At 40.2% G+C, this 11,513-nt stretch overlaps 1 protein-coding gene across 1 annotated transcript in view; it reads right to left on the bottom strand.

The window, feature by feature from the left end:
- Nucleotides 1-1,759: 1,759 nt before the first annotated feature.
- The window catches only part of LOC122543621 (kappa-type opioid receptor-like), an 11,681-nt gene continuing 1,927 nt past the window's right edge, over nucleotides 1,760-11,513 (bottom strand). Inside the window, exon 2 of the mRNA XM_087975234.1 lies at nucleotides 1,760-2,799. Coding sequence (XP_087831360.1) covers nucleotides 1,760-2,799 — 1,040 coding nt within the window. The remainder of the gene's footprint in view (nucleotides 2,800-11,513) is intronic.

Below are 11,513 nucleotides of genomic sequence, written 5' to 3'. Positions count from 1 at the left end.
CTCTGAGCAGTTTAATTGTGAAGTATGTATGTATTTGTCTTCCTGAGTTCCTCTAGTGCAGTTATAGTGTTCCTATGTCTGGGCCAAGAAGCCTGGGTTCAGATCTTCAATGCTCTAAGCAGTATAATAATATATCTCAACCGGTTAGTTCTATTCTTTTTCATGTTTGAAGTCCTTCCATGTTCCTCATACAGTTTTTTTAAATCTGAAACTGATCACAATCAGCATTCTGACCTCTTCGCCCTGTCCTTATTTTAGTTCAAGTACCACTATCTCTGCATCATAATATGGCAATCCAAAATTGATTCCACTCCTCCCTTTCTCTCTATTTCTGTTTCATTACTTTTTTTCCAATTATGCACAGCAGAAGGCGTCTCAGATCTCTCTACATCCCATGAGCAATCTATTTTATTGTCTTTGGCCAAATTCCACAAATAATTTTGAACTAAGCTGACAGTCTAGCACTCCCAGAGACCTATAAGTATTTTTCAACTCAATTTTCTCCGTATCTCCCAAAGTGCCTAACACCAGATACACCTCGATCTGCAGACCTGCATTAATTGAAAACTGTCTCAAATACTGCTGCTCTTCTCTTCACCATGAATCAATCTGAATCCATTATTATTGATCCAGTATGCTGGGCGGAGTCAATTTTAAATTCTTCCCATTTAATCAGTGTGGTATTAGCCAATTCAGAAATCAGAGAATTATTGGAAAATTACAAAAGATTTTGTATCCAGCTGTAATTTCGCTGTCTGTTCTCTGAAAAAGTGAATTACTATGTATTCTTTCGTTGTCATTCTTCATCGGATTATTGAGTTGCTTGTCTTAACCTTCATTAGATTCTCAAAAGCACATTCTCGAATTTCTGAGTGTAGGATTTTGGTAATCAAATCTGAAAATAATTTATAAAGAGGGCTCGCAAGTACTACTTATGTCGTCAAATTTCCTCTTGCCCTAGTGCCTGCTTTCCTTTATCTGACCCCCACAGAGCATTGCATGTGACCCATAACACCATCAAATCGCCCACTTGCAGTTCTCAGTCTTACAACAGAAAAAAAAGAATAATTCAGACACATAATAAATGTTGTTGTAAGAAAATTCACTTATGATTTGGAGAACGAGGTAACGTCAACCTATATCAGTAACCATGAAGTGAATTACTGGGAAGCTTCATCGTTGTTTATGTTAATAAGTAATAAATTTTCCTCCAGCCAATATTTCACAGGTGGACTTGATATTCATGTGATGGTGACATGAGTCTGAAAAATAGCACCTCCTATTTTCATTTGTGCGTCAGTTGGAATCGTCCTCGCCGAAGATGTAAAATTTTATGTTGAAGCTCCTCGCCAGACAAATGAGAACAAGAGTTTAGACTCATGTCTCAGTGCAGCATCGAAAGGATGCTATGTTAGTAGAGATGTGGTTTTGTCAGTGAGACATTTAACCAAGGCCCAGTATGTTCCCCCGCGTGATACAATTTGTGATTTCACAATGCTGCACTAATCAGAATAGAAAAGTTATTCAGTAATATACTACGGGAAAGGATAAGTGCATATGGTGGTCTGTCAGGAAAGGAAGTGATGTTTGGAAATGAGCACTCAATGTATTAAATGAAATGTGTTAGTTAAATAAGAGTCAAAAGGATTACAGGTGATAATGAATAGATGGATGCATAAATGTAACGATTGAGAAATGGATGAGTGGAGGAATGGATATATGAAAGCATAGATAGGATCAGAACGTGACAAGTGCGGAATTAAGGGACGTTCCTGGATGTCACTTTACCATTCAGTATGCGTTGCACAAAACGGAAGTCTGTTCTCCACTGAAAGGTTTGGGATTTGAAAATGTAGAGCAATGGATTGAAAACCGTGTTAACAGACGTGAAGGCCCAGGTGTATGGTCGAATATAGTAAAGGTACCACTTTATCATTTCTCCCGAGTTACCCAACAAGCTCTTTAAACCAAAAGACAATTCAAACATATGAAATGGAGCAAAACAACAAAGAAGAAGAGCCAGAATGGCTAGAATAGTTCTCAGTGCCTTCTTCTTCATAACTGTCATCGATTCCTTCCCAGAACCGACTGCAATTAATTTCTTAGCGGTTATGGCATAGCAGGACAATAGAATTAGGATTGGGATGAAAAATGTGAACAATTCGTGGCACAGTAAAACCACTATATTCTCCTCCCAGAGAACAATTTGAGCATCACATGACAGTAATTCGTGCAATGGACCTGTTGTAATGAAATAGGCCACCAGACTCTGCACGAACAGAATGAACCAAATTGCAATCGTCAGAATGACATAATATTGGCGCCTTCTCCACGTCTGAAACTTGATGGGGTGGACTACAGCGATGTATTGGTCAATCGCAATGCAGGTCATAACGACTGGATTCCCATATAAGACGAATACATTCGCAATAATGTTGATACGACTAAGAATCTCTGTTGCGATAAGTGGTTTTATAATTTGTAGCAAAATAACCGTTTCAGATATCATGGTAAAAATGTTCATTATGGTTAAGTTAAGATGGAGGACATCTGTCGGTGATGATATCTTCTTTTGTATGAGAAGCCACAATGCAACTGAGTTTCCAATGATGCTCAAGATAATTACTGGGGCGAGGACAATGGGAATGATGCCAATTCTAGCAATGAAACTATTATCTTCATTGTTGGCCATCGAGCAGTTGAGGCCATCATTTCCACCCAGAATAGTTGAATTGACCTCTGACCACGGTCTCATCAGTGTTTGATTCCAGCTCACAAAATCAGCCATGTGATGTTGTGCTAAATAATAAAGAACAACAATAATTACAATTAAGAAGATACTTTCAATATCTGCGATCCAATGACAGTTGAGATTGCACGGTTACTGTTGTGAAAATACAATGAGGCTAGAATATTTTTACCTTCTCTGACTGGATGCGACCGGATGAGGTTCTAACATGAGAATAGTAAAACCCAATAAGTAGAGAGATATCTGTGCTGCCCACGCACAATCGAAGTGACTTGAGTAGGAGCCTCTGAAAATGCACAGATATGTATTAAACTGCAACACAATGACAGTTTTATGTCACACTAATATGAAATGTAATCGACATCACTCAGCAAAACTGTCTCAAGGACTACCTGTCTATTAATTGGTCTCTACTTCAGACATATTGCCACAGAATTACTCATCTATGTCTGTTGTTCATGTTCAGGATGCATCTGTATAGTGAATGAGATCTCTCTCTCCTTCAGCACTGGTCTTTCTTGTTCAAATGCAGATGACACCAAAATTAATGGAGTTGTGGACAGCGGAAAAGGCTGAGGAATGGCAAATGGAGTTTGATCTCGATAAATGTGAGTGCTGAATTTTGGTATGGCAAATCGGGGCAGGGCTTATACAATTAATAGCAAGGTCCTTTGGAGCATTATGTTGTCGTGCCGGATCATTGTTCCTTAAAATTCGAGGCTCAGGTAGACAGGGTAGTGAAGAAGACATTTCGCATGCTTGCCTTTATTGGGCAGTGCATCAAATATAGGGGTTGGGAGGTCACTTTGTAGTTCTGTAAGACATTGGTTGGACCACTTTTGGAATGCTGATTAAATTCTGGTCTCCCTGCTACAGGAAATGTTATGACACTTGATAGGGTACAGAAAAGATTCACAAGGATGTTGCCTGAATTGAAGGTGTGAGCTATTGGGAGAGGCTGAATAGGCTGCCGCTATTTCCTCTGAAGTATTTTAGGCAAACCGGAGAGAAGCTTATAAACTCATGAGGGGCATAGATACGTGAATACTCAAGATCTGCTTCCGTACAGGAGCCCTAGAGTGGAGTGCACAGGTTTAAACTGAGAGAGGGATGATTAAGAGACCGAAGGAGCAACGTTTTCCACGCAATTGCGCGTATGGAATGGGCTGGCAGAGGAAGTGGTGAAGGCCGGTACAATTACAATATTTGAAAGGCATCTGGATGAATATGTGAATAGCAAGGGTTTAAAGGGAAATGAGTCAAATGCTGGCAAATGGGACTCGATTAATCTAGGATATCTGGTCGGCATAAACGAGTTGGTCATAGTGTCTGTTTCTATGGTGAAGGTCTCTATGACCCTATAACAGTTTCGTTCTGTCTGATCTTGATTTTCCACATCATCATGCGTTCATTTTCTATCGTTCTCCCGACTTTGCCTTTCATTTGAAATGCTTTGTTTCGTTTTTTCCACACGATCCTAGGCTCTCGTGATTATTTCCCCGCTCAGCGATCTCGGACCAAGAATGTAACTGTTAAATAACAGCACAGAGGTGAACGCATTTTGGAAAAATCAATAATTTAACCAAACTACGCACGGTTTGTGACAACTTTCATTCCGTTCTGTTTCTCCATCTTCAATCTGCTTTCTTTGTTCCCTTTCAGCATTGCTCCTCCATCTCTTTCCTCAAGGTCTGGCCTTGATTTCATTACATTACATTACATTACAGTATGGAAACAGGCCCTTCGGCCCAACCAGTCCACACCGACCCGCCGAAGCGCAACCCACCCATACCCCTTTATTTACCCCCATACCTAACACTACGGGCAATTTAGCATGGCCAATTCACCTGACCTGCACATCTTTGGATTGTGGGAGGAAACCGGAGCACCCGGAGGAAACCCACGCAGACACGGGGAGAACGGGCAAAATCCACACAGTCAGTCGCCTGAGGCGGGAATTGAACCCGGGTCTCTGGCGCTGTGAGGCAACAGTGCTAATCACTGTGCCACCGTGCCGCCCACAATTTCACAATCTCTTTTTCTTCCATCTCCCAAATTTTCTCTTCCCCTCTTCCTTCTTTTGAAAGCTAGTTTTTCTGTCATTTTCCTAACTCTCAGATGTCTTCCGTTTTTATGCGTTTTGCAATCGTTCCATCACACTTTTTCCAAAAAATGCATTTGAAACAGATTTGCTTACTTTGCGCCACTCTGACTATAGTCTTCAGTTCTCTCAGCATATTCTTTTCAATTAACGTGTTTCGGCTCACTTTCTAAGTTTGCTGTTTGTATCTCTGTCTCTGGACAACTGAACAAAAATTCGGTCTCATTCACTCTTCCTCAGTTTATTTCTCTTTGCGTGCGGGCTTATTGCTTATTATGAACAGTAACCCGGTTCACACGAAGTGTTTAATTTAAGCCAAACATTCATCATAATGATAAAGACATGCAAATGTTAACAAGAGAAAGCTCACACTGTCTGTGCTTCCAGCGCACGAACGGTCCAAAGATTGGTGATATATAATCACACTACCTCTTTCCTACCTTCCAATTCCTGCTATCTACATGCCCACAAAATCAACCACGCCATTTTCCCATCAAAGTCACGTCTCTGCTAACTCATGTCTCCACGGTTTTGCCGAGTACCCAGTTTCTACCCATGCATCTGGAAGAACTACACATCTCTTCCTATTCATCTGTCCTTGACCTCGCTACTCTTCATCAGCTTAGCTCCCCTCCTTGTTCAATCAGATCTTTTGCCCGTACGCACAAGAACTCTCAGCTCAGACTTGTTTTACCTTTCAATTTTTGTTTGTATCAGCAATCTCCTTCATCTACCATTGACAACGGGAATCGTTTTTGAAACGGGATCTGCCCATTCAACTGTTGAAAGAACCACTCACCTTCCATTCACAGATAAAGGAAGATACTATTAAAGTGGAAAATTGGCTTGTGTAGAAGAGGACCCGTTTTAAGTCATTCGATCATTCAACTTCTGACAGCAGCAGCACAAATTTGCAGCCTTTTATACTGCGAGGCATTCAATTCATGACATTTGACTGTTATCCATTGATATGCAAACGTGAGACTCCTCCCTACTCCCAAATGCTGATGGTGACGTCAATCTCAATGAAATTGCTGCACTGGTTGACTAGTGCAGCATCATTCCATTACTGTCTTTATCACTCTCCAGTACGACTGTTCTGGGCAGTGCATAATTCAATGATGTTCACTTTCTGGGTCTCGGAATCAAATCCAGCCTCATGGAAAGATGGTCGAGGTGTCAAGCATGGTGAAGAAGGCTGAGATATATTGGGTGCTTACATACATTGATACTTCTATTTCCTGCTCATCTCCCTGATTTTATTGGTCACACTGGTGCCTTGTCCCAGTCTGCAACAGACAATGTGCCATTGCAAAACAAACATTCAAAACTTGTAACCTCCTACTTTAAGTAATGTTCCAGAAATTGTCTACTCATTCCATCTGACATTTTTTTTATGAATTACGATTCCCTTCGCCTCCAGGTCATCTAGTGCCATTATATTTTTGGATAGCCTGATCTCAGATTCCAATCTAACAGGCATTAGGTGTCAGTTCACATAACATTTTCCATATTCTGATGATGAATCTCAACATATTTTCCATGTTCTCAACAAAATTCTCAAAAGAGCTATAGTTTTATTTGATGCTACTTTTTTTGAGTGTGTATATCATTTCTTGTTATTTTTCGTAACTGCTATGAATTAGTTTCTGTAACGTGTAGTAAATTTGTGATAGCTCCATTCTTCAAAAGTAAACTAGACAAGCTTGATGTGATTGACATGAGTCAATTTGTTCTGTAATAAGAAAACTGTTTGATTGTCTGAAAATGAAGGATTATATTCAGCTTATTGAACAAGTATTCATGCAGATATCATGCGTTAAGATTCTATGTTATTTTTCACATTAAAGAAAGAACTCTGAAGATTCATCAAAAAGGATGGCAAGTAGCAAAATCTGCTGCTAAAAGTTATGATGATCTTTCAGACAAGTTGCTTCATTTATGATAAGAGTATCTGGCACGAAAGACAATAAAACACATTGGGTTGCAATCCTACTGTACGATGTATGGTCAGGAGAAACTATAAATATAATTGGGTCCTTTGGAAAACTAGTCACTGCTCTTGCTCCTCGCTGATTTTTTTTAACGTTTTGCATTCTGCTACGGTATTTTGGTTTTCTGCAGGAGTTCTATCTGCAAGTTTGAACATTATGGAAACATTTGCATGAATGGCTGTAATGGTTGACTACTTCACGCAGATCTAAAAATATTAGGTGGTTGAATTCATAATGCGAAGGTTATATTTGTATGAAACATAACATTATCTTCAGTCCATTGAGGGCAACATTAAACGTTCATACACTTTTGAGGCTAAAGGTATTCAAAATGTGGAGAAAGGAATGATCGTGACCTTTTGTGTGAAAATCGTTGAACATACAGTGTGAAGCAATAGCAAAAGCAAATGATCAGTTGAAGTGTGCCCCGTATATCAGGATCCACACTGACAAAGGATATGGGTTCTCCTTTCTATGATGGGAACCGGGTCAAATTCGGCTTTGTGCAGAACGGCCTGAGGCAATGGTTCACAACCTGAAAGATTGAATGAATAAGTCATAAGATGAGTGTTAGGATCCACCTGGACTTACAAACCCTTTGAAAGACTGGTCACTTGAAGAATTAACCAAGGTCAAAGAGTGGTGACACTTGAGCATGTGCGCACAGACCTTCCCAAAATGTTTCAGCTATGAGAGAATGTAGCCATGAAGGTTAGGTTGGAGAATGCGAGGTTATTTGCCTTATAGCAAAAGAAATTGGTTGCCAATTGTATAATGGTGCATAAAGTGCTTTCGGTAAGGTGCAAATGTAATCAGTTCCATTAATAGATCGTACAAAGGTGTAGATTTAACCAAGGCTGGGTTCCTGTTTAATACAAAAAAAATTACATTGGTCTGGATCTGACTGCCATTAAAAAACTGGAACCGGCGATAAGTGAATGCCGGATATTTGATCAGGTTTGATGGAAATCAATTTCAAGTGCTACGGGAAGACACCGAGGGAATTAGATGAAGTTCAGTTCTCGTCGATGGCTCATAATTAATATGTAGAACAGCCTAGTCTTGCTCCTCGCTGATTTTTAATGCCTTACATTCCGGTTCATAGTTTGGCTTTCTGCACGAGTTCAATCTGCAAGTTTGAACATTATGGAAGTGTTTGCATGAATGGTTGTGATTTTTGACTACTTCACGCAGATCTAACAGTAGTAGGTGGTTCAATTCATAACATGAAGATTATATTTACATGAAATAGAGTATTTTCATCTGTCCATTGAGGGCAACATTAAACGTTCATACATTTTTGAGGCAAAAGATATTCAAAATGTGGAGAAAGGAAAGATCGTGACATTTTGTGTGAAGATCTTTAAACATACATGAACAGAATTTTGAAGCAATAGCGAAAGCAAAAGATCAGTTGAAGTGTGTCCCACACATCAAGATCCACACTGACAAAGGATATGGGTCTCACTTTCTATGGTGGGAAACGGGTGAAATTCAGCTTTATGCAGAACGGCCTGAGGCAATGGTTCACAACCTGAAAGATTGCATGAATATGTCATAAGATGAGTGTCAGGATGCACCTAAACTAACAAATCCTGTCATTTTCTATTATGTGTTGACCCAGCTGCAATAGATCTGCTATCAAAACAACATTGAACTTTCCATACATGGAGATGAAACAAGAATTTTCCACAAACATCATATAAATTGTAATTCACACGCAAATTCATTGAACGTCTCGTTTGCATATGTGGCAATCTGTCATAGAGTCACAGAGTCATAGAGATGTACAGCACAGAAACAGACCCTTCAGTCCAACTCGTCCATGCCGACCAGATATCCCAACCCAATCTAGTCCCACCTGTCAGCACCTGGCCCATATTCCTCCAAACTCTTCTTATTCATATGCCCATCCAGATGACGTTTAAATGTTGCAATTGTACAAGCCGCCACCACTTCCTCTGGTAACTCATTACATACACTTACCACCCGCTGAGTGAAAATGTTGCCTCTTACATCTCTTTTATATCTTTCCTCCCTCACCCTAAACCTCTAGCCCTCTAGCTCTGGACTCCCCGATCCCAGGGAAAAGACATTGTCTATTTATCCTACCCATGCCCCTCATAATGTTGTAAACCTCTATAAGGTCACCGCTCAGCCTCCGACGCTCCAGGGAAAACAGCCCTAGTCTATTCAACTTCTCCCTATAGCTCAAATCCTCCAATCCTGGAAACATCCTTGTAAATCTTTTCTGGACGCTTTCAAGTTTCACAACATATTTCCGATAGGAAGGAGACCAGAATTGCACGCAATATTCCAAAAGTAGCCTAACCAATGTCCTGTCCAACCGCAACGTGACGTGCCAACTCCTGTACTCCATATTCTGATGAATAAAGGAAAGCATACCAAACGCCTTCTTCACTATCCTATCGACCTATGACTCCATTTTCAAGGAGCTATGAACCTGCACTCCAAGGTCTCTTTGTTCAGCAACACTCCCTAGGACCTTACCATTAAGTGTATAAGTCCTAAGATTTGCTTTCCCAAAATGGAGCACCTCACATTTATCAAGATTAAACCCCATCTGCCACTTCTCAGCCCATTGGCCCACCTGATCAAGATCCTGTTGTAATCTAAGGTGACCTTCTTTGCTGTCCACTACACCTCCAATTTTGGTGCCATCAGCAAACTTACCAACTATACCTCTTATGCTCACATCCAGATCATTTATATAATTGATGAAAAGCAGTGGACCCATCACCGACCCATGTGGCACTCCACTGGTGACAGGCCGCCAGTCCGAAAGTCAACTCTCCACCACCACCCTCTGTCTTCTACCTTTGAGCCAGCTCTGTATCCAAATTGCGAGTTCTCCCTGTATTTCATGAGATCTATCCTTGCTCACCAGTCTCCCATGGGGAGCTTTGTCGAACGCCTCACTAAAGTCTATATAGATCACATCTACCACTGCCGTCATCAAGCCTCTTTGTTACTTCTTCAAAAAACTCAATCAAGTTTGTGAGACTTGATTTCCCACGTACAACGCCATGTTGACTATCCCTAAACAGTCCTTGCTTTTCCAAATGTATGTACAAACCTGTCCCTTAGCATTCCTTCCAACAACGTGCCCACCACCGACGTCAGGCTCACTGGTCTATAATTCCCTGGCTTGTCCTTACCATCTTTCTTAAACAGAGGCCCAGCAATCACTTCCCGAGCTTCCCACAGAGTTCTAGAGTACACTTGATCATATCCTATGGATTTATCCACTTTTATGCGTTTCAAGACATCCAGCACTTCCTCCTCTGTAATATGGACAATTTTCAAGGTGTCACCATCTATTGCTCTACATTCTCTATCTTCCATGTCCTTTTCTACAGTAAATTCTGATTCAAAATACTCGTTTAGTATCTGCCCCATCTCCTGCGACTCCACACAGAGGCCTCCTTGCTGGTCGTTGAGGTGCCCTATTCTCTCTCTAGTTACCCTTTTGTCCTTAATGTATTTGTAAAAACCCTTTTAATTCTCCTTCACTCTATTTGCCAAAGCTATCTCATGTCCCCTTTTTGCTCTCCTTATTTCTCTCTTAAGTGTACCCCTACTGTCTTTATACTCTTCCACGAATTCACTCCATTTATCCTGTCTATACCTGATACATGCTTCCTTCTTTTTTTTAAACAAACCCTCACTTTATTTAGATATCCAGCATTCCCTGTACCTACCAGCCTTTCCTTTCACCCTAACAGGAATATACTTTTTCTGGACTCTGGTTATCTCATTTCTGAAAGGTGCCCTTTTTCCAGCCATCCCTTTACCTGTAAACATATGTGCCCAATCAGCTTTTGAACGTTCTTGCCTGATACCATTAAAATTGGTCTTCCTCTAATTTAGAACTTCAACTTTTAGATCTGGTCTATCCTTTTCCATCGCTATTTTAAAATTAACAGAATTATGATGCTCCCCAACTGACACCTCAGTCACCAGTCTCGTCTTATTCCCAAGAGTAGGTCAAGGATTCCGCCTTCTATAGTAGGTACATCGACATATTATATCAAAACAATTTTTTGTACACACTTAAGATAGTTTCTTGTACACACTCTACATCTAAACCCTTAACACTATGGCAGTCTCAGACTATTTCAATTTACTGCAGCGATGCTTGACTCTCCCTCTTCAGCTATATATTTATCCATCCATCCATCTATCGATTTACCTTTATATCTATCTGTCCACCGATCAAAATATTTAGATAGCTGTTTATCTACCTTCACTTCCCTCGTCCTTCATTAAAGTTTGATTGCACGTGAAACCATTCTGCTGCCCATTCATTTTCCATCAGTAAGCAAGCATCATCAAAAAACGTTTAGTTTATTGTAATTTCATGTCCTCTGCTCAAAATGCTAAAACAACAAAACGAATGTTTTGTATTTATCATCAAGGAAAGAGTTACAAACACAAATAGTTTTATGGGACTTCGATTTGGAACAATTCATTATTTCATTCAAGGTAAGATATTTATGTAGTCTCTTGCTGTTTAATGTCTGTACTATTGCTAACGCCTCACAATGACAAGCGAGTAGCTAGAATGCTAGATTATGACCACTGCTCTCAGTTAGATGCTATTGCAGTGGTTTATCTTATCATGATTTAACATTGGAAAAAGGTTACA

The sequence above is a fragment of the Chiloscyllium plagiosum genome, unplaced genomic scaffold, assembly GCF_037043375.1.
Source record: "Chiloscyllium plagiosum isolate Xiang-an unplaced genomic scaffold, Cpla_swu_hap1 HiC_scaffold_27, whole genome shotgun sequence".
In the NCBI taxonomy this organism is placed as follows: Eukaryota; Metazoa; Chordata; class Chondrichthyes; order Orectolobiformes; family Hemiscylliidae; genus Chiloscyllium; species Chiloscyllium plagiosum.
The sequence above is the reverse complement of the archived record's forward strand: the minus strand, read 5'-3'. Positions and strand labels throughout refer to the sequence as shown.